General features: G+C 44.3%; 1 protein-coding gene across 13 annotated transcripts; it reads right to left on the reverse strand.

Moving 5' to 3' along the window:
* Nucleotides 1-13,746: 13,746 nt before the first annotated feature.
* LOC120682761 lies at nt 13,747-24,962 on the reverse strand. Of its 13 annotated transcripts, XM_039964770.1 has the most exons (10): nt 24,859-24,962; nt 23,860-24,063; nt 23,698-23,772; nt 23,010-23,573; nt 21,711-22,125; nt 19,634-19,738; nt 19,480-19,529; nt 19,351-19,397; nt 14,359-14,665; nt 13,810-14,083 (listed from the first exon to the last, which is right to left on the reverse strand). In XM_039964770.1, exons 3-5 carry the CDS (start codon nt 23,740-23,742, stop codon nt 21,937-21,939), a joined length of 798 nt encoding a protein of 265 aa, XP_039820704.1. In that variant the 5' UTR covers nt 23,743-23,772; nt 23,860-24,063; nt 24,859-24,962; the 3' UTR covers nt 13,810-14,083; nt 14,359-14,665; nt 19,351-19,397; nt 19,480-19,529; nt 19,634-19,738; nt 21,711-21,936. The 13 variants fall into 13 exon arrangements, with proteins under 13 accessions (XP_039820700.1, XP_039820696.1, XP_039820695.1 ...); XM_039964766.1 differs by having other exon boundaries at nt 13,747-14,083; nt 16,829-19,397; nt 19,634-22,125; XM_039964762.1 differs by adding an exon at nt 16,829-17,017 and having other exon boundaries at nt 13,747-14,083; nt 17,102-19,397; nt 19,480-22,125.
* Between the last annotated feature and the right edge of the window lie 1,495 nt (nt 24,963-26,457).

A 26,457-nucleotide genomic window follows, 5' to 3' on the forward strand; every position in this document is an offset into this window, starting at 1 on the left:
CCGATGATGAAGAACACGTTCTCCACTGAGGGGTAGCCATCGCCACCCTTGTCTTCCGCATCTTTCTTCTTGTCCTCATCCTTTCGGCCGAGGCGGTTGAAGTACTTGCGGAGCATGTCGCACTGCTGGAGGGTGTGGTTGACCAAACCCTTATGATAGGGGCACGGCTTCTTGAGCATGTCGTCGAACAGGCCTCCACCTCGACGGGGTCCTCGGGGACCTTTGCAATCGAGGGTGACGACGAGGGCCTCGTCGGAGTCCTCCCCCTGCCCTTGACTGTGCTAGTTCTGCTGGCCCTTCTTCTTTCCTTTCTTGCCCCGCTTCTGCTTCTTTGCGGGGGTCCTGGTCTTGCTGCCCTCCGTGGGCGCATCCTCCTTGTGTTTCGCCTTCTTGCTGTCGAAGATGGCACCAACTGCTTCCTCGCCGGAGGCAAAGTTGGTGGCGACATCAAACAGCTTGTTCGCACTGGAGGGAGGGCTCTGTCCCAACTCATGCACCAGGTCCCTGCATGTTGTGCCCAGATGGAAGGCACTGATGATTTCGGAATTAGTGACGCTGGGGAGCTCGGTGCACTGCTTGGAGAAGCGACGGATGTAGTCACATAAGGGCTCGTCAGGCTGCTGACGACACCCTCGGAGATCCCAAGAATTCCCAAGATGCACGTACGTGCCCTGGAAGTTGCCCACGAAGGTCCTGACTAGGTTGTCCCAGTCGTGGATCTGATTGGCGGGGAGGTGTTCAAGCCATGTTCGCGCAGAATCTGCAAGGTGCAGAGGAAGGTTGCGAATGATCACGGTGTCATCACTCGCACCGCCCAGCTGGAAAGCCAGGCGGTAGTCGTTGAGTCAGAGCGCGGGGTCTGTCTCTCCTAAGTACTTGGTGAGGGTGGTGGGTTGACGAAAGCGTGGGCGGGAACGGAGCAGCGCGGATTTCCTGGCTGATCATGCGGGTGCTCGGGGGCTTCGGTGATGGGCTCCTGTCCTCCCTGCTATCGTAATGGCTGCCACGTTGAGGGTGGTAGCCGTGGGCCGCACCGTCCTGCTTCTTCTTGTTGAGGATATTGCGGGCGTCTCCGTCGCCGGCGTGGCCACGCATGTCCCGGACGCGTTCCTTTACAGGAGTCAACTTGATACGATCGTGCACCGTGGGTGCCTTCGCCCCAGTCGCTGGGCGTACCAAGGGTGCCTTGTCCCGGCCCGCTGGTGGAGTGAGCACCGAGTCCTCGCGGTCTCGTCGTGTAGTTCCTCCAGCTTTTGCCGAGGCCGCCGAGCGCATGCGAGATGCAGAGCTCTCGGCCTGCGGCACCACAGCGTCTTCGATGAGCGCTTGTGCCTCGTTGCGTAGGTTGCGACCCTCCGGCGTAGAGGGTTCGGGCATGGCTCGGAGTAGGATAGCCGCAGCGGTGAGCTTCTGACTAGCCCTGTTCAAGGCCGGTTGGTGTTCCACGCAGCCATCCGCCAGGATCCGATCCTGGGCTATGCGTTCTACCTCTCGGGCACCCGCACTGCGGCCGAAACATTCCTGCTCAAGTGTGGCACGTAGCTTCTGCGACTACTCGCGCTCCTCCTGGAGCTTGGCCTCAAGCTCCCGGAGTTGCGCCAGCTGTGCCTGCTGCAGCCCCGAGTTCGCCGGGGTGGCCGGTCTAGGCGCCACGGGCGCCACCGGCGCCGTTGCAGGGGTGTGTTCGGTGTTCGACGCGTCGTCGTTGTGCTCCTTCGGCTCGACGATGAAGCACTCTCGAGTGGGATTGTAATCCCCCTCGCTGGGGTCATCGGAGCAGGTGAGGCAGTAGTCTGCCGCAGCCTGAAACGACAAATAGGCCTCGTGATCGCGGACCCCGGAGTAGTCCCACTCCGGGGCCACGTGATCGCCTATGAAGACGTACCCCTCGTCCGCGGAGTCGGGGTACGAGCTGTCCAGTGTCGACGCGATGAGGTTGCGGACTGACAGCAGGTGATGCCGGGCAAGTCTTCGTTCGCGCTCATGTTGGTGCTGATGGATGACGCGTAGGTCGCAGCAGGAGTGCGCATCCCGAAGGGAAAGAGTGGTGCTTAGCCATGTTCTCCTCGGGAGGCATTGTTGCTGCCTATGGTGGTGAAGAGGTGTCATCCCCCGCCACGACATCTGGTTGTGGCACGCCAGCTTCAACCCACGTGGGGGAGCTGAGGCGAGCCGACCTGCGCCGGGGTGGTGGTGCCGGAGTGTCGGGATTGGTCCTAGGCGGGAGGAGCTCCAAGTCGTAACTGTTGCCGGTTGCCACGAACTCAAGGCTCCCGAAACGGGGCACCGTGCCTGGCGGGAGCAGGCGTGGCCCGTCTGTCATCTAGAGAACAAGAGGGAACAAAGGATGACTGTCACACAGCACGTCCCCAACCTGGCGCGCCAACTGTCGGTGTCCGGACCTCGCGGTCTAGCACCAACTAGTGATGATGCTGCGTGTCCCTATCTCCAGATGGTTGATGCAAGAAGGAACACAATGACACACGGTTTATCCTGGTTCCGGCCAACGGGGCTGTATGTCCAGCAGGGTGTGCGAGCACTGTATTATCTTGCACCGGGGTGCTTGTAGTAGGGGGTACAAGCTTGGGCGAGAGAGGGAGAAAGGCACCCAGGTCTCTGCGTACGCTAGGATTGATTGAGGCAAGTGCCGATATCGAGGAGAACTTGGTGTGAGCGTGTGTGTGAGAGTTCGCTGAGAAGTTCTGCCGTGTCCTGGAAAGAAGCCTGCCTCCTCCTTTTATAGGCTCAAGGAGGGGCGGGTTACATGCATGGAATGTCCTTGGTTTCGTCAGTTTCTCCCCGAATCAGGAGGGGAGCAGTTGGCAGTCGCTATTGCTGTACACTGTGAGGCATGGCTTCGGGCATCGCCATCGTCCTTGTAGGCTTTTAGCCATGCGCGGAATGTGCCGGCGTCCTATGGCACCAGTGGTTGGTGCGGCGGTTGCTGTAGGGCACGTCGTCCTCTGCGTCTGACCGGGTGGAGCGCCGAGGGGGTTGCTGACTGCGGTTCCGTTCTGGTCAAGGGCCGTACAGCGTCCGAGGGTCGTTGCCCATGCTCGCCGAGGGTCTTGCAGAGGGGAAGTACAAGGGTTTGGCAGCACAGTGGCAGGAGCAATGCCGGTCATGTCCGCGTAGGGGATGGCAAGTCCGCATAGCACCGGAATAGCGTCGGGAATAGTGGCACAGTGACCGGAGTTGGCGGACGGGACTCCAGTGCTGTTTGTTGTGCGGCGTGGCCGCTGACACCGTTTGACATCTGCGCCATGCGGTGGAGTGGTTGGCAATAAATGTGCCTGTCCGTTGAGTGGGCGGGTTACCGTCCCCGTCTGTCGAGGGGGACCTCAACCGAGGCGGAGTTTCCCCTCGAACCGAGGCCCCGCGGAGGGTTCGGCCGAGGGTAGAACCTACTTGTTCTCCGAGGGTTGCCTCCTACCCTCAGGCGAGGCGGAGATAAGGCGCGCTGCCGGGGGCCTCGGTGGGGGGGCCTCGGGCGAGGCGGAGATTGCTCCGCCTCCCGGGAGGCCTCGGACGAGCCGTGCACCGGCGTTGGGCCGCGTATTGGGCCTTTTGGAACCTGGAGAGGATTTGGGCGTCCAAGCATAGATGATGGCACTGCACCCCGTGGGCCTATGACCTGCAGGGGATTGGCCATGCAAGCATAGATGATGGCACCGCGCCGGGGTGAGGCCTCTGGACTAGTCGCTTGATTGTGTTGGCGTTTTTTAGAGCGTTTTAATCTCTAGGTTAGGATGCCCCGTATTATGGTACCCAACACACTGCAAGTACAAGATTTCTGTCTCCGCACTAGCAGTACAACGGAAGGAGGGGAGCCCCTGTTTGTCTTTTTTTTTTTTGCAAGGACAGAAGCTTTTGTTGATGGGCTCAGGGACATTTTGGCATGTGAAACCGCATCCTAATTCGAGTCACTAGGCCATCTTCATGCTCCGATGTACTGACATGACCTATGTGGGTGAACCGGCAGATCTTCGTCAGAGGCTGGAAATAAAAGCGAAAAAGAAACATCACAACCGTTAGCGGCCGCATACCTTAGACCCCTATAGATCTTGCGTTTAACTATCCTTCCGGGTCAGTGCTATCAATTTGATTTCTAAAAGTCTCTGGGCTAATTTAAATCTTTGGGCTAAAACTTTTAGACCCATCCTGTTTGATTTCAGAGAAGAGGGACTAAAGATCATTAAATGAAGCTGTCAAAGTACAAAACTGCCTCTCTTGCATGCATCCATGGCGACCGACGAAGCTTGGACGAATCCATCCATGGGGACGTGCCCGCGCCACCGGGACGCGCGTGTGGGGCCGGGACGTGCCCGCGCCGTCGGGCCGGGCATGCCCCGCCGGGCCGTGCGGCGGCTCACGCGGATGGTGGCGGACGGCTCGCGCCAGCGGTGGTGGGAGGCTCGCACGGGTGGCGGCGGCGGCGAACAAGGGTTGGGTGGGAGTCGTGGGGGACGGAGGGCGGCGACCGGTGCTGCGAGGCGCAGAGGGGGGGGGGGACGGGTCGGGGGCGGACGGGTGACGGTGGTGGGGGACGGGGGGCTCAGGGGTAGGCTGGAATTTGGATCTAAAAGACCCAAAAATCTCCTCAAGAGAGTCTTTTTATTCATTAGACTCCAACTTCCTTTTAGAGTTTTTAGACTCCTGTGTGGGCTTTTAGACTCATAAGACCCATGGACTTGTGGAAAAGACCCAGGAAACAAACACCACCTTATCCTGGGCATCTATCCCTGCTTTATTATTCACTAGAACATAACGCGCACTTTGCACGCCATATCATCAGTTTCTTAATTTAAATGAAACTGATCCATATATATATATATATATATGAGTAAATATATAGAATAAGATAGCAAATATAAATATATAGTTACATGAACTTAATATAGCAGCAACAATGATTGAATACATCTTCTAAGTAGATAATAAAAAGACCCAACCATGCAGAGAGCAGAGAGGTGTCTTGAGGAGTTTGTCTCAGGAGTAATGTTGTGAGGCTTGCGTCTATGTCCCTATTCGATCAGTCTGAGGCCTTGTTTAGATCCAAAAAATTTTTAGCGCTATAATAACTTCGAACATTTGACTACTAATTAAGAGTATTAAATATAGATAACTGACAAAACTCATTCCACCCTTGCATCCCTCTGCCTCGTTTCCATTCCCTTCTCCTTCTTGTTCCCGTCTCTTTCCTCCTTCTGGTCAAGTACTATATTTCTGTCTCCGAACTAGTACACATGAAGAAGCGAGAGGCTGTTCGTTTTTCCCAAGGAAAGAAGCTTTGATCATGCTAGACAATTAGATTATAATGTAATCATGCTAAGATCACTCAACTCAGCATAGTTATAATATGCACGACCTCCACATATTTTAAAGGAATAGAAAAAACGATATGACACCAGATACATCATGCCACAACAAGCAATAGCACGTAAGACATAACAGAGTCTTCACCTTTCAGCCACCGCCGATGAAAACATTTAAACCGGGAATAAGGTCCACCAAAAGGCAGACAGCTACACTAATGCTGCCCTGGCAGACCACGAGCAGCTACAAACCTGCACGCCCAATGCAAGGGCATAGCTACCGACTCCGTTGGCCTCCATGTTGACCGCTTCATTCGTGCCATGGCATCGATCAGTCAGTGATTATCATCGCAGTCAACATCCACACCATAGACTTGGACATTCTATTAGGTAATGTTCCAGATCGATCTAAAAAGAGAAGGGCTGCGGGTTCGTCGTCTGTCTAAGCGGTGTGTGTTGGAATTATGGGCTTGGCCCATTTATTGTCATCAATACAATTAAAAGAATTCAAAGCCCACTATTAAATGCTAGGGAATCAATTGCTTAATTCCGTATCGAGATTTGAGGAGGATCTCAACTAACTTAAAGGGTGGACTCTGTGTACACCCCTTGTGAAGCTGGTAAGAGGAGGTTGGTGAACCACACGCGCATGCACGCTCGCTCGCCTCGCTCGCCTCGCCGGGCCGAGGCGTGTGCATGGCCGGGCGGGCAACGCGACGAGCTAAGAAGAGAACGTTTTTGAATGTTTTCGCTGTTGAATGCTGACAATAAAACGTTGACAGTTACAGGTGAATGATGACATAGAATAAAACCTCTTTGCTGTTAATGAGATTCCTATGAACGTTTTGCTATTGAATGCTGACATAAAATGTTGACAGTTACAGGTGAATGATGACACAGAATAAAACCTTGGCTGTTAATGAGATTTCTGTGATTCAATTGCACCAGTAATTGCCGCTCATCAAAGTCCATTACATCGTCCAGGTTTGTTGAATCTGAGGCACCTCCACGCCTATATAAACCAGCCCCTCCTCCACTCATCTACACAACAGCAAGCTCTTGCTTAAGGTACTCCTGCTTAGGAGATCTCTCCCTTCTCCCTCTACTGCTTTCTGCCATCCCCATCGCTAGCACTGCGCGCACAATTCTAGCGAGAGCAGGCCTCCAGAACCTCTGCTCGCTGAAGGTCCTGCACGGGATAACGGGCAATCAGGTTTTTGGGGAGCGTCTTGACGCGACTGCTCGCTCCCAGAACGACTACTTTCTGGTGGCCGAACATCTACGTCCTCTACATCCCGGAGGCCGTACCTATGTTCCCCAAGTGAACATCAAGATCGTCTTGACTACTTCCCGACGGCCATCTGCACTGTAACGACTAAGATCGGCTACATCGAACAACCCTGACCGACACAATGTCCAGTCATGGGAATGGCGTACCCGGTGCCTCCGGTACTGGTCCTGCCTTGGGGTACACTCTAAACCTATTCTGGTTTAATATTTTGTTCATGCTTATTAGTGAGAATAACATGAACAAAAGCACATATTTTGTTCACACATTATCACTCATTTATGTCATGAATTTGGTAGTAATATTTGGAATTAAAATATACCATTATGAATTTGGTAGTAATATTTGGAATTAAAATATACCAAAAATTGCCTAGATCTCTAACAGTGTGGTCTCCAACCTCGCTGGTGCTGAAGGAGACCTGCCTCTCTTCTCACCACCACCACCATCAGCGAGACCCTTCTCCTCAGATCAAGAAACCATCTTTTCTTGGTTCGACGATGATGGGGAGGGATCTCAAGGCTGCCCACTGCCACATCAGGTCGCCATCTTACGACAACATCCCCGACGATGGTGGCCTGCCGCCCTGCCGGTGAAGGAGCACAACAGGCATGTCACCAGCAACAGCAGAGGCTCCTTGTCGCTAGGCCTTATGTCACCTAGTGGCGGTCAGGGCTTTCCGACTGGTGGCGTTCTCGTTCTGTCACCCAACGACGATGGGGGCCCTCCGTCAGCTGGACATTTCCCACCTAACTCCTGGCGTGAGCCAAGCCGCCAGCATCAAACCTTAGTCGAAGCAAAAAAAAATTTGACACTTTTCTTGGTATGGATATGCTGCACAGAATTCCAAAACACCAAAAAGGAGAGATGGTAAGAAAAATAGTGACATTAGGCTATTATTGTGATTTTAGTAATTAAATGACAATATAGTCAATGGGACTAACAAGTTTGTCAGATCAGATTTGTAGGAAGTCTAGGTTCTATGGATAAAGTCTAAATCATATTCAAGATGTCCAATTCACAGTCGAGATGACAAGAATCCAGAGATAGAACAAATGACAGTTGATATGAGTTGGACAAGTGAAAGTATGAAGAAGGGTGTTGGATGATCCGACGATATACAAAATGAATGCATAAGTGCAATGCAAAATTGAAATGATGATCAAGTGAGGAAAAGTCTTCAGCATCGAATGATCCGGTCTTTCAGTGTCGGAGGATCCAACAAAACATCATTTGATCATGCAGAGAGCATGTTTGGCGGCAAAGGGTTTTGCATTGGGAGTAATCCCTTCAACACTGGATGACATGACGGGCATTAGATGAATGTATCGGTGCAATAATGCAAGCAAAAGATGGTGTGGTAGAAAGGGACTAATGGCTTTGTGGTAAAAAAGGGTTGTCTCAGATGATCTGGTCACCACTAACAAAGTATCGACTCATCCGGTACTACTATGTTTTTTCTGGCAAATGGAGCAGCTCTTTGGAGTTTTTGGGCTATAAATACCCCTTCACTTGCCCATTTGGGGTTAGTGGAGTCTAGAGGAAGCTCAAACATATTGAAGAAGACATCCAAGCCCCCATAGTTCTAAGTGATCATATCCAAATGCTTAGCATATGCTTAGAGAGTGTTATTGCTAGATTAGACCAAGAGAGAGTGAGAGAGCAAGGTCATTCCACCTTGTGTTTGGTTGTGGAGTGAACCATAGATATACTCTTGGTGTGTTGGCCCCTTAGAGTCTTGGTGGCTTGCTGGCAAGTCATCAACCCTCCATCTTGGTGTGGAGCGGCGACGGCGACTGTGTTCAGTGGACAAAGTGACCCCTTCTCCGTGGGAAGCTCTGTTGTAAAGACATCGTCAAGGTGACCAGTGCAAGAGGTGGTGAGCTTTACCTTTATAGCAAGGTCGTCACTTACTTGGCATGAACCTTCCTGGCGAGACCAAGATATTAACAGGAAGAGACTTGCTGATTGGGACCATATCCTTGGTGGAGCTCCAATATAGACTAGGGGTGGCTTTTGCCCACCAATATCATGGGAAAGAAATCGACGTGCTGAGCTTGCATTTGCCTAATCTACTTCTTTATGTTTCTGCATTTCATACTTGCAATTTGTATGCCTTTACTTTCTTAGAATATTATCTTGTTAGGATTGGCTATAAGTTGCAAAACTCTTTTTTGGGTGGGTTGGAAAACTAGATCCGTAGTTGCATATCTAGTTGGCATGTTGTAGTTTATGTTTTGTGCAATTTATACGGAGACCATATGTTAAGATTTCAAGTTGCCTAATTCACTCGCTCCCCCTCTTAGCCTAGAAGCACCGATTCCTTTCAAGATGGCAAAAAGTTTACACCAATTTAGCTTGGTCTCAGGGTACAAGTGACACGATTCATCACGTGAAAACATGTGCATGCGCTGTTATGTAAACATGCACCATTCTTCTCTTTGTTGTGTGTTCATATGGAAGAGTGATCTCCTATTTAAGTTTTTGAAATAGCCCTCTTCATGGGCCTCAACATGGTAGAGATGATAGCAATGTGGTTCTTCTAAAAGAAGGAATGAGATGGACCTCTAGAATTCATTTTTTAGGCTTGCTCATATAGTACCCTTGCATATAAGATATTGTGTGGAAGTCTCCTGATAGAAACACAATGGTGTTAGAGCTAAACATGTTGTTGAAGTATATAAGAAAATACTTCGATAAGCTTTTGCCTAGATGGGAAAGCCAGGAAAATAAATGGTTTTTGTTAATGGGACTTGAGAGAAGCGAATGTGAGGGACAATGATGAAATGGTTTTGGAGTTCTAGTCTCTTCTACACAGGACATGATGCTATCCAATAAGAAATCCAGTTTTTAAGTTGATCGCAAAGAAGTCAAGATTTATCAAAGGTTTATCTAGGCAGAGGTCAAGTCCTCCTGATATAGACCTGGAAGAAGCTTATTATGTGGAGGTAGATGAACAACACAAGCTTGATGTTATATGGCACATAGCTTTAGCCTTGCACCCTTTAAGGGTGTAAATTATTTTGAATGATCTGGATTCAAGAGTGGTTTGCACGAAAAATATCAAACATTTATTTAGAGAGTATGTGAGCATGTCAATGAAATAAGATTTCTACAACTTCAGTCAATAAAATCCTAAAGAAAAACCTTGTAATCTGTTTTAATACCACAATAACCAAAAAAGAACTCCAAAATATCTTCGGAATTAGAGATTCATTTACTGTGTTTCTAATACTAACAAGAGAAAGTGAAGGATATCTTGTATCCAAGCTCGAGAAGTTGAGCCCCTTGAGCTTTGTCTCGTTTCATCAGGGTAGCTTAGCACCCAAGAAAAATGGAGAAGCATGGGAAATTGTTTACTTTCTTGATGCTCTTGAAATAATAGGAAATTGTTAAGCAGTATCCAAACATTTTATTTATTGTTTCCTTACCTAGTACTTAACATGGAAGTTTAAACAATGCGTAGTTTTCAAAAATACTCTTAGTTATGTGCAACAACTCTAACTCTATATTTTCTCCAATCTTGACCATATTTTAGGACTTCATAATGTTTTTAATTTGCATAAGCTTCTCTATATTCTAATATCTCAGATTTTCTAAGCCTTCTTCTAAATATCTTAAGCTAGAACACTGATAATGTTCAATCTGTTCTCAAGAAGGGTCCATGAAGATCAAAATATTAACGATATGTCTTGGGTATCTGACGCCGTCATTCCCCATTCACACCAAACCTCCATTCTACATGACCTAGTTGCTTGTGTCGCTTGAAGTTCAGATGCGAACTTTTTTATTTCATTTTGCTATCTTTTGTTATTCTTAGTTTACCCAACTTTGCAGCGTCCCACTAAATGTTTTGGGATTGTGTTTGCCTATGGATTTGAAGATGGATGGGATCTTTCAGTGGTATATTGTCTTTGAAATCCCTTAGAAATACATTAGGTAGTTTTTGTGCCGATTCTCTTTGAAATCCCTTAGAAATACACTAGGCAGTTTTTGTGCCGATGCGTTATTATGATACACAGTAATTGTGTAGTAGAACCCCTGTGTTGTTGCATACTACATTAAGTCGTTTTGAAATCCATTTGCAATGTGTTGTCTCCTATTGTTTGAGGCTGATAATTTGTTTATATTACTATATCAATATGGAGAGGGGCTTCCAGCTGTGATCAATACACATAGAGTTTTGAGACCTGGGCAGTTAGGTTGGGTGGCCTGTGGTTAGGAGGGAGGAGGCCATGGAGATATATATAGTAGCAGAAAGCAAAGTGGCGGGGAATATATCATTAAAGTAGTTTCTTTTCCACCTTTAGATTTAGAGTTGGTGCATTCTGGCGCTCCTTATTGATCCAATAGCTAATTTTCCATTAGTAACATATCGTATGCCAGCCAGTGGATCCTGTGTACTATTAGAGAAAGCAAGAAAGAATCTACAATGCTCTAGCAGATAAAAAACTCAGGCTAGATATCATGTAGCTAATTTTCCATTTGACGTCACATCCTATGGGGGTGTTTAGTTGGTGAAAAAGTTTGGGTTTGGGTACTGTAACACATTTTGTTGTTATTTGGTAATTAGTGTCAAATCATGGATTAATTAGGCATACATAGTACCCGCACCAATCAGTTCCTTGTTGTTGTCTCGCACACTTAAGGAGAAACAAATAAATTACTCAATTTAGAACAATTTGGGATTATATAATTAACTAGACAAATCTTTATGAATGAATATACCGGATAATCCATGTTAACGTTCAGTTCGGGCCTCCATTGCCGACTCATCTGGGTCCACAATACATTTATATACATTATTGTACTGTACAAATAGTTCATTCATACTACCAATTTATAACAATATATTTATATAATTGATAATACATATAACTATAATAAATAGATACTATTCACTTATCAAATAAATTGAAAAAACATATAAATACAATAATTTGATAGTATTCAAATATCAAATAAATTGATAACGTATATAACTACAATAAGATGCTACAAATAAAAATAATTATCACATATATAAACTAAATCATGTAATAACTGTTTCTAAAAAGTAATTGCTAAGTTATAAAGAAAAATAACTAACATTTTTTTCAAAAAAAAATCGCCTCCCCTCACCCCACTCAGCTGTCATGAACAGTGAGTTCACGACAGCTTGAGAGGGGGAGGGGCTGGGGTATTTATAGGCTCGGGCCAAAGGCACCGGTTGATTTCAATGATCCGGTGCTAAAATTAATTCAATAGCACCGGGTCAAGGCACCAACCGGTGCCTTAGGCCCGAGCTCCTGGCAGCTGCCACGTTTCATTACCATAGGAACCAATTATTCCTATAAACCGGTGCCTTTAGCGCCGCCTTCATTTGGTACCGGGTGGTGGTTCAGACTGGTTCCTATGGTGACGCATTGGAACCGGTTGGAACCACCACCCGGTGCCAATTTCCCTCCACTAGGTCGGCCGATGGCCAAAGGTACCAGCTGTTGTTGCAGCCGGTACCGATGGGGCTGCAACAGCAGCTGGTACCTTTGGCCAGGACCGATGGCCCGTTTTCTAGTAGTGAAACCACCTTTGAAACCACTCTAAGGGCCCAACTTATCCGGTTGGATGGCTCTTGTTATCCGATTTTATAGTTAAATGTTGAAAATGGAACTTTTATGATAGTTTAAGAATGTAAATTGGGTGGCATAATTGAGACATTTATGTAGACACACCTGTGCTTCCTATAAGTATCTGCATTCAACAAGCCAATACTATCTGGTATAGACATATTTGTTTTTAAAAGCGAGCAGCTACTGATACTGGAAATCTGAACAAAACATGCATGACGCACTTTACAAGGTTGCTTCTGTGCTGGTTAAAAACCTTAGGCTTTTCTGCTGATTTTGCATTTGTTTTAAGTCGTCTACCATCGGAGCAGCTGAATTGAGTGAATGTTAATTGTAGCTGCTGAGCTACAGTTTGGGTTGCGGCGGTTTGGGTTTGTAATGGTCTGCGGACCGCTGGTATGGAGTTATGGACGCGCCCATCCGTAGCCATGCCGCGTCTCCCTCGGCGGCGTGCCCCACCGATGGACGAGCGGGCTCAGTCATGGCAACGCGCCCAGCCGACGGCCGGCGGACTCCATGGATCGGAAACTCACCGAGATTTGATAGGGGAGTAGAGATAGGAGACTGGAGGGTAATTGTAGCAGAGCATGGAAGGAACAAGTTTAACGAGTTCAGAGTTTCAGTATTCAGTCTTCAGAGCCTTCCACGCTTCTCAATTCTCATAGAAAGAGGGTCTTCCTTCCACGGTGTCCTTTGCCGACGCTTCTCTTCAGCGCACACACGGACATGGCAGACTGATGTCAAACTTTGAGGGAACCACAAACATTACCAAGTGCTTGGGCGCCTGCCGGGTCGACTGCCCAGTTCGCCTGCCTGGATTAGGATGACTGTAACTGCATCAGCGACACAGTTGCATATTAGGATGAGCTAAGTTTACTGAAAGAAAAAACATTGATTATCATTGGAATGCAGGGATTTCAGTATTGTTTTCTCACAAGTTACTGATGAACTAATAGTTTTAGTGTAGTGTTTACTATACATGTGCAAGACAATGTTGCACGCATACCAGCCTTGTTGGTTGAGTCAAGTGAGCATATCTATAATACTCAATTCCAACACTCGAATCTACATAATAGGATTGCAAAACCAACTAGTTAGGTTGTTAGGGCACCTCTTGACTTAAAGAGTTGCTTGTTAGGTTTCCATTTGTACAGAAACTGCTCCTTTATAAAAAAAAAGACCCCACTCAGAAGAAGGTAAAGGCTGCAGTGATCTTTGCATTGATTTCAGCGGTAAGGTATTCACTAGCCAGAACAGTTTGGATACTGAACGCCACAGCTACTGCATCATGAGAAAGAAAAGAAAACGCAGTAGTGGCATTCAGGCATCGTCTTTGACAACAGGAATGGACACTGCTCTGTATATTCAGTTCTCGATAAAGATGGATCAGCTCACAGTATCCACGTCCTAAATGACAAAAGTCAAAGCTATATTTACCGTGTAGAACTCGATTGATCAGGAGACGCCTCATGTGTATCTTAGAAAACCATAAACATCACCAAAAGCGCAATTCAGGTGACACCACAACATGTTTAACGTTTATGCAATCCTGCTACCAAATTGTAGCTTGCATTCAGGAACTGGTTATAAAAAAAATCCATACCATGAACTGTCTCTGCATTTTTCGGTAGATCACTGTTCAAAATGAACTAAGTAGTAGCAGTTGCGTAACATCAGTACAAATTCAACCAGGCCGTTACATATTTAACACCAGTTCATGACGCCAAGGTTACTCCATGCCTAGTTAGCAAAATAATTAGCAGTCCAGACAAGCCTAGTAAGGTTACATGATCAGTTCCTAGTCACCAGCAAGGTTGCAACTTCCAACTGAAGCAGATATTGGCCAAACAAGTACGAGATAACTTAATGGGAACCTGTTGAAACAAAAATGAAAATATTAAATGATTGTATCATTGGAGCACAAAAGGGATTCCCCACATAGGTAAGTATGCATTTGAATCAAAATGTAGTGAACAAAAATTGACAGAGCTATAAGCAACTAGGAGGAATAACAAGAAAAAATATTAATAAATCCAAGCGAGCTTCTAAAATTTCTTTAGGTGCATCATCAAGTTTCTGTCCCTACATGCTGCTTTTGTTGGTAATAAATAAATTTTGACTAGAAAACATAACTCCTGTCCTGGTGTACCTTCCACTCATGCACTTCTGAACACCTTCAGCAGTGGTAATGCAGCACTACAAAACATCCTTTTGGGGTGATTGTTACTAAATCGATCAGTCCTTCCCAACAGACCAAGGTTGGGATTCAGAATCGGTGAAGATCCAAGGCCCACTGGTTTACCCCAAGATTTTTCAAGCCATTTGAGAGTGCGTACATCATCTAATCGGACCACCTTACAAGGTGATCTGGCTTTCAAAACTGATCTCCAATATGGGAAAAAACTTCTCCGTGTGTATTTTAGTTCCCATCCTCTAGGTGTCTTGTTTCTCACAACCTGTATCAAAGTTCACAAAAAAAAGCAAATGTCAGAAATCACACACCAAAACGTTCAGCATTAGCAGCCAGGAAGCAAAAGTTTGGTCTATTAGAGTGGGATATCATGGTATAATTTAAGCAACTCATAATATTCTTCTAGAGTAGGATATCATGTAACAAGAGTCCACTGCTCTCTCAATACCCTTTTCAAGGAGTGCTTTGGCTACCACAAAGGTTAAGGAAGTTTTAAATTTGAGAATTCACAAAATAAAGAGTTCAAGTGCTCTAAATAGATAGGCTGGTCTATGTGAGTGTACATGCACAATTGCATAAGATGATATACTCCCTCCGTATAGGATTTACAAGTCGTTTAGGACATAATTGTGCATACCAAGGAGTGATTAATTAGGGGTTAATCTTCTCTTTTTGCCCATGCTAAACAGGGTGGCGGGTGCATTGCAGCCATCAAAACGCACGCAGCTCGATTGGTTTGTGCTGCTTGTCCCGAGGCTACAGGGCGCCGGTTCGATTCCTGGCAGGTGCTCTTTTTGCCGTTGAACAAGTTTTTTGCATGGGGATTGCATGGCGATGCGCGGGAGGGTGCGGGATGTGCGGTGCACGCTGGAGATGTGCTGAGACGCGTTGGCACGATTCTGATCATGTTTTAGTTGCTTGGGCGCGATTCTGATCGCGTTTTCTTTTCATGTTTCGAGTTGGTTCGTTGGCCGCTCTTTTTTCCGTGTTTCCGTCGCTGGCCGCTAGCTAGCCGCCATTTTTTGCATTCTGTTGAACGCGCACGCTGGACGCCTTGCTGCACGCTCGCTGGCCACCCTGCTGGAGCGTTTTGTCATGCGCCCATTTAAACGCGACTGCCGTGCGTACAAGCAGAAGTGCCACACACCCTCAATATGGCTGGGTAGACCTCAACGCTCCTTTTGGTGGGTCGGCTTCTCCTGTTCTAGTAGAAGAAGAAGCAAATGTTGCGCTCTGCCTCAATGCTCCAGTATTGGAAGAAGAAGCCTATGCTCTTGGATTCGACCTCAGCGTTTTGCCTTTGGACAATGACAATGGTAATGACCTGAAATCATTTGTTTCTATTTTCTTGTGCCATCACTCATGTTCCATGCTTCCTTTGGCCAAGATTTGATTTGAACTAACCTCTATGAGTTTGGCACGGTTGATTTCGATTTCGTTCAAAACGTCAATGGTAAGTAAAAGTTAGCTCGGTTTCTAAAATTTTGGTACTACTAAAATGTGCTGATTTGTAATTGTTGCATCCTTTCACCTTCATAGCTTCCATCAAAACACTTTGAATCTTGAATTGCTTGAATACCTCGAAAAAACCCAAGTCGAGAATGTTGAAATCCGGAGAATCGGGTGGTTGACAAATTAGACGAATATTGAATCCTTCTTGCTTAGCAGCCTCACAAAAAACCGGGTCATCCAATTTTAAATGGAAAGGTGCATTATCCTATTGAATGAAGATTGGTTTGCCCACATCTTCTCTTGGCCATTTGGCTCGAATGGCAGGCAACACTTTGTTGATCATGAAATCTCTAATCATATCCCTTGTGATCGAAGTTATGGGATTCATCACCAAGTCTCCACGGACATGGCCGGTTCTCTCAGTACCTCTTACAACCAGTTCATAAGTAACAAGTGGAAAACAACCAATCCTACCATCAAAATACAATTCTCATCCCTAAACCATGGTCGAGCACACACACAATAACATGAACCTGGGAATGTAATTCTTGTTCTTACAAGTCCGATGGGGATCATGTTCTTCGGGTAGCAAATAATATTTTTCAGATTTTTTAGAGAGGTAGAACCATTTTTCATCAATGAACACAAAGTCAAAAAAATCCTTAAACCTTGGATCACGATGCAAACCCCTCTTAATCATGTCAACACACCACTTCAAACTAGAATTTTTGTTAGCTTCGGTGAGATATGGTTTGATGCTACTAGAGTGGCGCCTCAGAAAACCTTTTTTCAAATACTTTTGAATATTCCATTTGCTCATGTTAAGTTTGGCACACACACATCCTCTATGTTCATTCTCTCCTTTAGAAGAATGTTGCGCAATGCTTCCAAAGCAACAGGGATTGCTTTACGATCAATTCTACTTTTCTTTAGACTGAAACCACAACCGGAATAGAGTTTGCAAGTTGTATTTTACCTCGCTTCCATAAACGCTGAATTGACCGAATGTGGAGACCAAATTGATTAGCAACAATTTGAGTATCTTTCTTGCCTAGTTTCTCATTCTTGCTTCTAGCCAGCAAAGCTTGATAAACTTGCCTTCTAAGATCTTTTGACATTTCTTTCCTTCGTAGGTTCACTTCAACATTAGCCTCCAAAACATATTCTATTTCAACAAAAGAACATTTATTACAAATCAGCACATTTTAGTAGTACCAAAATTTTAGAAACTGAGCTAACTTTTACTTACCATTGATGTTTTGAACGAAATCAAAATCAACCGCGCCAAACACATCTAGAGGTAAGTTCAAATCAAATCATGTCCAAAGGAAGCATGGAACATGTGTGATGATACAAGAAAATAGAAACAAATGAGTTGAGGTCATTGTCGTTGTCATTGTCCAAAGACAAAATGTTGAGATCAAATCCAAGAGCATGGGCTTCTTCTTCCAATACTAGAGCATTGAGGCAGAGCGCATCATTTGCTTCTTCTAGAACTGGAGAAGCCGACCCACCAAATGGAGCGTTGAGGTCTACCCAACCATATTGAGGGTGTGTGGTGCTTCTGCTTCTACACACGCACGATAGTCGCGTTTAAATGGGCGCACAGCAAAACGCTCCAGCAGGGTGGCCAGCGAACACATGCATCCAACGCATTCAACAAAACGCAAAAAACAAGGCGGCTAGCAAGCACGCCAGCGACGGAGCATGGAAAAAAGGGTGGCCAACGAACAACTCGAAATGCAAAAAAATAACGTGATCAGAATCGTGCCAAGGCAACTAAAACGCGATCAGAATCGCGCGAACCCATCCCAACACGTCTCCAGCGTGCACCGCAGGTCTCGCACCCTCCTGCATGTGCATAGTGCCATGCAATCCCCAAGCAAAAAAACTGCTGAACGGCAGAAAAAGCGCCCGCCAGGAATCGAACCGACGCCCTGCCTCGGGACAAGCGGCACAGACCAATCGTGCTGCGTGCGTTTTGATGGCTACAATGCACCCGCCACCCTATTTAATATGGGCAAAAAGGAAAAACTAGCCCCTAATTAATCACTCCTTGGTATGGACAATCATGTCGTAAACGACCTCCAAATCCTATAAGGAGGTAGTATAAATTAGTTGCAACTTGCAACTGTTAGTAATTGTGGTAGGCTAGAATGCTAGATATTATGTATCACAGGCTACCATATGTATCGGCGCGTATTGCCGTCTCAGTACTCTATTAATATCCCCTGAGAGGCTCATTGCAAATAATCCCATGCAATCTATACTTCCTACAGCAAGTACGAAGAACTAGCGTTAAATCTAGAAGCACGCCTCTAAACAGAACGTTCCCTAAGATGTATGCGATTTAAAATCCCGAATAATTTGGCAGCGAAAGAGCCACAGGTTTAATGTAGCTCTAGATATATGACAGTTGGCCATTTTGCCCATTCTGCTTTCTCTTATTGAGTTGTCAGTCCAACAAGGTTTGTTTCATGGTCTATGTAGGCTTATCTTGGAGTCAGTCCCTTGGAAGCAAAAGAAAACCAAATCTGTTACACTAAACCAGGACATAGATGAACATTCATTTTCATTTTCCGATCCAAATTGGCCTATTTTTTTAAAAAAAGATCCAAATTGGTCTAGAAATTTTTTTTTGAAAAAAATAAGAAAACTCCTTGTCAGACTGACTACATGACCATCTGTAGTAATCTGAAAATACAAAAAGTTTGCGAGCACTCTCGCGGGCTAGCGCAGCCAGCCTGGGTTCGAGTCTTGCATCTTCTTAAATCAAAGTGGGGGTGCAGTCTGCAGTCTGCACCTTCCCGTCGTTCTTTTGAAAATACATAAAGTTTATGAGTTTAACTGACAGAAACAAAGATCTGGTTGAGTTTCCGGCAAACTTCTCGACTTGAAGGGTTTCTTTGGTGAAAAAAGAAGAAGAAACATATACTTTGAAAGAAAACAAAAACACAAATGCCTAATAAAGTAGAACTGACTATTATTCACTAACATGCGTGCAAATACACATTAAGCTGCTCTCAACCACCTATCATCATCTAGAGACAATCTTGAAACTTACATTATGACAATAGCAAGCAACACATGCTTTGCTATAAGCTCTAGAGATTAGCTTATTGCACAATTTCATCTGTTCCACTAATATTTCCTCACAAAAAGAGAGTTAATTCACCAGCAACAAAAAGGATGGTAAATCTGTAAGACCACAAAAATCATGCAAGTTATTAAATAGCAACAGTTTCAGTAACAAAGACCCGACCCTAGTTTTGGGATCATATTTCCCTGTAGATAAACTGGACATCACCATTTAGCCAACCAAGTCTTTTCATACAGGTAAAGACAATTACCAAAATTGCAGAATTTTTGGAGAATGTCATGGAAGATTCCAGTTCCCCAACATTTACTTATAATGACAGAAAGCAACCAAAAAGAGGGGATATCAACTTTTCGATGACTAAAACCATTACCTTTTTGTGTTCAAGAAAAAAACATTACTTTTTTTACTGAATGCTGACAACTTGCTTCGACTGCAACCATGTCCCCTGCTTTTCATCACAGAACAAATGGGGCTCATTTTCTCAAAGTTTGAAAGAGTTATTTGAATGAGCGCAAGCACTAACATACCATGGTTGTTAGGTGACTCCTTTTCAGACAATACATTCTTACAGGGGCAGCTTCAAGAACAAGTAGAATAAAGAAATGAACAAGCATATTGATGGTGCAGTTGTATGTAAAATTATAATCATTGAAGCAAAGCAAAGGAGAGTAAAAGTAGTACAGCTTTCCAGCATCGATGATTTCTCCGGGACAAAAACCAATCTTTGAGAATAGATGAGACTCATTCATGTACCTCATTAAGGGATACCTGCATGTTATGGAGCATCTGCATGCCACATTTAACCTTTTGAGACACGAGTGATAATGTTTTTGTGATGGGTCAGTGGGTGACGTAAGGACGGCAATGGGGCGGGTTCAGATCGGGTGGAGTGTCTGGCCACCCAAAACCGAAAATCCAACTTAAAACCCGAACCCACCCGAACACCGATTCGGGTGAAAATCCATCCCCAAAACCGAAACCCGATTGGGTACCTGAAACCCGTTTTATATGGCAACATAGTAAGAGCAAGAAGTACTTCCTATAAACATATACATAATATATATAACATTCACATGTATAATAAGGGGCAATAAATAGTAAATAATTTCCTAAACTTAGAAGTTAGAATAAATTTATAGTCTAAGTAAACAAAGTTATTATTAAGTATACTATAAAACATGAGTTTTTATTCCAAATGGTTATCCATTGGGTATCCACTGGTGAAAAACCAAACCCGAAACCGAACTTGATAGGTTTCGGGGCCCAAACCCAAAAATTGTGGGTGATAAATCATCCCCAAACTCAAAACCGCTAGACCCAAAATCCGCGGATATCCGACCCGAAAATGAACCATTGCCATGCTTAGGGTGACGTGATGTTTTTGATGATGATGCAGTGACAAATCAATTGTTAAGACCGTAAGAAAACACTATAACATAACCGATGGCAGCAGATATGTCAGAAAATTGGTATGCTGACGAATAACTTGCAAAAGTTTTCAAATCAAGGAAATCACATTGAACACATGTACATTAGTTTAACAAAACTTTTTAACTACATAGCATGTTATAACAAGTCCCAAAAATGTATTGAGTGCTGAGGTTCTTGTAAAATAATGGGGGCGCAACTTAGGGGGTGCGTACTACAAAACATATAAAATTATATTATGCTATGTACTTGAAATAGAAAGTTCTGACACAAACCTTAGCATCACTAGCAATTCCCAAACATGGTTACAACAGCTTTATATATCTTGACATGTTCACTAGAAACAAAATTTTCCATATTGAAGATGAAGCATTGATGCTAGCTGTGCTTATATTGAGTAAAATGCTCTAAGGCTCCATTTGGATGTCGATATTGGAGGCATGGTATTGAATTGGGTTCAATGCCAAATCAACCATGGTATTGAAATGGGCTACGATTCAAATTCAGTTGTTTGGACGGTCATTGAATTAGCTTTTGGAATCCTAGAAAGCTTCCTGTTTGGATGTACACAAACATGTGATTGGCATTTGTTCTAGCATGGCAGACGACCAACACTCCAAGGCAAGCACAACAACCGTCCTTACTGCCTGGGCACAGGATTCTCATTTGGCCCGCCGCCCGTTGGCGGTGCCCCGTCGAGCAACTGCCCAGACGAGATCTAGCTCGCAAAGAAATGGTGACAACTGCCCCGAATGCCAAATTTTCTGGATTCTCAGCGAAACTAGTGGAGATGGGTTTTAGCTTTCAAGCACTTAGATCGATTAAGCAGTTAAGTCTAATCAAGATGACAGACATACAGTCTCCCTTTTTGGTACAACTTAAAACTTTGGTGGCATTAGCATTGACCTGAAGCTGAAATTCCATCAAGAGGGCCTAAATAAACTACTTTATGCAAGTTATAGCTATTCCATTCAAACCATAAATAACAAAGTTTATGGAAGTTATAGCTATCCCATTCAAACCAGTTTTATGGTAGCTTCCAAACTAATCTAAAATCATCGGTCCGATTACAAGCCGTTCGACAGCCCCTGTAAGTTTTTCAATAGATACTTTGTTCTTTATCCCCATGATTTGAGAAGTTCCAGCATTTAATCAGATTAATGAAGGAACAGCAACATAGAAGGTGGAACATGTTCTTAAGCTCAGGGAAGGATATGTCTGAGGCTTTGAGCCATGTTTTACTAAAAAGTCTGTGCCTGCTATATTACTGCAAAGTACACACTTAGCAAAGAGACTAGAATTGTAACTACAGCTATAAACAATTCAGTACCTCTGGATGTGACTGAATATATGTATCAAGGATTTTACCAGCTTTGAGAACTACGCGAACAAGCAGTAATGCAGCAGAAGTAATCCTTTTCTCAATTTCCAGCTCCTTATTTTTCTTTCTGTTTTGACCTATCTGCACCACCAAGCTAATTGTGTGGGTCAGAATATGATTTATGATTATAGAAAACCCGTCTGGCCTGCCGTTGCCATTTTTCTTGCAGGATGACTTAATAGAAAAACCATCTGGCTTGATGTTGCCCTTTTCTTGCAGGGTGGTCGCCCACAGATCTGTCTTGGGCTGCCAAGAGCAAAACTGCAGTCTGAACAAGTTTTCCATCCTTTATGAAGTTCCAGAGCTCATCGACAAGATTATCAGTATTCGCCGCAAGCAGTCTAGTCGTATCCAAGAAGATTTTCTGGAAAGAGAACAAAAAGGAACAAAATCCTTGTGTTTTTAGAATTTGTATACTAGCACAAAATGCTGATGAACTTCAAACAATATTGCTGCATCTGAGTAAAACAAAATCAAACATTAAAATTTGCAGCGTGTGCTGGAATTTGCTAACTCCTTCTCAGCTAATAAAAAATTTGCTAACTCCTTCAATAAGTGGATATGTAAGAATGTTTGATAATTAGGTTGAGGCATTAGTGGTTTGAGACAAGAGCTCAATACGTAACTCTTAGAGACTTAGAGTTAATTGAATAATGATCCTTACAAAGGCACCATGGTTTCAAAAAACAACATACAAAGCATGCTATGTCACTTCATCCACATATAAACAACTAAATTCTTCAATTTGCCTCATCCCTAGATCTAATCCCCAATGTTCTTATACCCACTTTATCGGATCGTGAGAATGTTAAAGCAAACACAAATTCTGGATCTTATTAGTCATCTGCACACAAGTAAAAACTGACATGACATTATTACATGACCATGAAAACATTAAAAATTGTGCACTAGTCCAAAATGATGGCATCTAATGCCCCAGTTGCCCTAAACAACTAAAATTGTCTCACATGACCTAAGTAAGGAAAGGGAAACTTGATGCCATGTCCATCCACCATTGCCAACACTATAAAATGGAGTAAGTGGGCATAAGGAGGCGGAGGGAGTGTTAGAGATAAAGGTGGGGCAAGTGAAACAATTTGGCATGTGCATGCAGGGCCAAATGCCACAGCATGCTTTACATGGCTTTTTTTTTCATATCATGGGATCTTCAAATAGGATGAAATGCAATTCACAATATTTTGTTATGCTGCAAAAGTAGCAATTTGGGTAAGGACGGATGTGACGCACCATCTCAGGTAGGCACAGCAGATGGATAATCCTGCAGATATAGTTTAGAGTTGCCTGACTATCTTCCAGATCCTCCTGGTTCGGAAATGCATTTTCCTCCAGATACTTATGCAGGCAAGTGTTCTCAACTGCAACATGAAGTGGGAGTAGGTCCTCAATGACTTCAGCCCCTACAGTGCGTAGATTTGCCGATGCACCATAGCTGAAGAGCAACTTGAGAATGTCAACAGAAAACATTTCAGCAGCTTGGTGGAGGGGGAAATATCCATAATGGTTCATGCAGTTGGGGTTAGCACGTAACCCATAAAGCTCAGGTGCCTTGCCATCCAAGGCAACTTTAGCACATCGCAAAGCATTTTGCTTGATCATCTGGTTGAAGGTTAGTGGGGTAATGATAAAACCCCATCGCATGCAGCCCCCCTTTTGACGGAATAAGCGAAGAAAGCGCCGCACACTATCATTTTCAAGTATGGGCAACAGGTGGGGAAGTACATTGTAGAAGGCATCGTCCACTTCATGGATTGACAAATTCACAATTGAAAAGGGTAGAATACAGTCAACTATCTATTACAAGATATAACAAAATAAACAAAGTCTTCCTCTAACCATCACATGGCTACGAAGCAGAAAAGCCGAAATACTTGAAAGATAAATACTTTGAATTCTATAAACGAAGATAGAAAGGAACCTGAGGTGTACGGTCTGGAATGATTGTGTTGGTTCTTCTTGACATGGCAATAATTTCCTTTATTTCATCATACCACTATGAGAAAAAATATGTCAACAGCCACGGCTTAAGGAAAGAAAACATAAAAAAGATAAATACCGGAGGTGTTGTCAGTTAATCTACCTCATCTATCAACTGGGCATGGGACTTCAAGTCAAGATTAGAAGGAGTGGGACGGTATGGAGGGTAGGGAGGATTCTATGGGTCCCACTCATCCATGGTTGGTTCATAAACTTCAACTTCATGAGAACGAAAAATCAATCCATCCTTTTGTGCTGTCTCCATTTCTGCAACCTTGATCTTCAGTATCACCGTTTGTCTAGCTAGCTGGAAAATGTTCCACATCAATTTCCCACCTTTTTTGTACTAGGCAATATCTAGCTCGAATGCTGGATTTCTCTAAAGTACATAAAACTTTACAAGATAGTCAGACAATATATATATTTCTCAGTCAGACGATATACATTTCTCTCAATTGTACAAGCTGGACATGTACATTTGAGCTTGCAGAGAACGCACAGTAGCTGGGAGTCAAAATACGAAAGTTTCATCAACAAAAAAAGAAGAGAAATTTAAAATTTTACCACTACAAATATGGGGGCTTCACAAAATTACCACCATCAAGATGGGTTTTGCAAAATCCTCACTGAAACCGTTGACAACTCGTTTTCCTTTTCATTCTTCCTCTTTTATTGATTTTCTATTTATTTTTCATTTTCCAGGCTGTGAAACGACCAAAATGCACCTGAGCCCCTCGCACATTATCTGATGGCACCGAATCGGTCTGCAACTCTGAGTTGCCGCTAGGGCCGCCTACCCTGAACCCTGTACCCGCCAGCCGCCGCTCGGGGAGTCGCGGCTCCATGTGGCCTCCCCGTCCCACCCTTCAACATCGCTACCCTCGCGATGAGCGCCACCGTGACCCCCTCTCGGCCCCTGCCATACCGCTACCTGCCGTGGCGGCGGCGGCGGCGTGTTCCTGCGCCCGCGCGCGGCCACCAGGCAGGCACCAGCGGCCGAGGAACGGGATCGCGACGACGGTCGCGCCAGAGACGAGGATGGCCCAGCCCCTACGATTTGGAGAGGGATTGGGAAAGAAGCGGAGGAGTGCGAGGTTTGAACCTGGACGTCGGCGGTGGGCGGCTTCCTGGCGATCGTGCGAGGCTTCCTGGGCTCCTGGCGGCGTGGAGATCCGATGACCAATGCCAGATGTATATGTAAGCAGTAAAGTACTCCCTGCATTCAGTTTTGATAGATATATTTCCATAAGACACAATGACCAAGGGCACCATAAGTGTGCTTATCAATCTAATAAATGTCACAGACTTTTTTGTTGGTCCTCCAATATTTTAACTAGGAACTCCTTGTAACTGGTGCTATTTATTGCCAATACCCATGCTAATAGTAAATATAGCTATCATTTTTGAACATTTAAGTTTTTGAAATATAGCTATCAAAAGTGAATAGAGGGAGTACATCACTCCTTAAACTTGTGTCATTGTGTCATTTCGGTTCCTAAACTCACAAATCAATCGTTTATGTCTTCAAACTTGTCCATCTGTATCATCTCGGTCCATAAACTTGTTTCATTGTGATATCCCGGTCCCTAAACTAGAAAATCAAACGTTTACGTCCTCAAATTTGTTCAATCATGTCATTCCAGTCCCTAAACTTGATTTCCAGTCTCATATGGGTCAAAACAAGGCGATCTAAAATCTATATATCAAAAAGTAATTCATAACTTTTTCATATGAACTTGAATGAAGATAAATTTTATATCAAAATGGTAGCCCTCGACGTAATCTACAATTTTATAGTTGAAATATTTTTGAATTAAAACTGTTTAGGGTCTCAAAATATTGTTGTAAGTTTATAGATTTTAAAATTTAAAAGTTAATATTAAATTTTGGGACTCTAAACAATTTTAATTTAAAAACTTTTTAACTGCAAAGTTGTAGATCGTGTCGAGAGACACAATTTTGATATAAAGTTTGTCTTCATTCGAGTTCATATGAAAAAAAATTATAAATTACTTTTTGATATAAAGGTTTTAGATTGTTCGGTTTGGACTTAGATGAGACTCAAAACAAAATTTAGGGGCTGGAATGACACGACTGGACAAGTTTGAGGATCTAAACAGATGATTTATAGGTTTAGGGACCGGAACGACACAGCCAAACAAATTTGAGGACCTAAATGATCGGTTTATGAATTTAGGAACCGGAATGACACAGTCGAATAAATAATTTAAGAACCGGCGACGCACTTTACTCAAACGTAAGCCAAGAGCTGGTATACCATTTCGTGGCCTGGAAAATGCAAAAGGAAAAGGAAAAACAACACTGGCAAGGAACACAACGATATGAGTGGCAATTTTTGCAAAACCCATCTGAGTAATGGCAATTTTGCGAATGCCGAAATTTGCAAAGCCCATCTGAGCAGTCTGTCATCTCCAGTGGTGGTACCGATTTCTGAAGAAAACCTCAGCCACCTGCATCGCACCCTGGACTTTGTAGGCCCTACAAGCTAATCAGCTATCATAAAAAAAAACTTTATTGAGGTGGTCATGGGTATCATGTGCAATAAAATTGTCTCATTGCGCAATGGAGGAGAGCCACCTCAATTTCTCTGGGAGAATCTACTGCATACAATTTTTTTTATCGGCGAGAAACCGAAGCTTACTTTGGGTGTGGTTTTTTTTCTCTCTCCATGAAAGTTCGC

The sequence above is a fragment of the Panicum virgatum genome, chromosome 7N (genome assembly GCF_016808335.1).
Source record: "Panicum virgatum strain AP13 chromosome 7N, P.virgatum_v5, whole genome shotgun sequence".
NCBI lineage: Eukaryota > Viridiplantae > Streptophyta > Magnoliopsida > Poales > Poaceae > Panicum > Panicum virgatum.

Excerpts from the sequence above, each read along its gene's own strand:
- LOC120682761 (XM_039964766.1), bottom strand. The coding sequence starts at position 23,742 with ATGTCAAGAAGAACCAACACAATCATTCCAGACCGTACACCTCAG. Across the intron at positions 23,574-23,697 it reads TTCCAGACCGTACACCTCAG|ATAGTTGACTGTATTCTACC; the intron begins GTTCCTTTCTAT and ends ATCTTGTAATAG. Across the intron at positions 22,126-23,009 it reads TGCTGTGCCTACCTGAGATG|AAAATCTTCTTGGATACGAC; the intron begins GTGCGTCACATC and ends TTCTCTTTCCAG.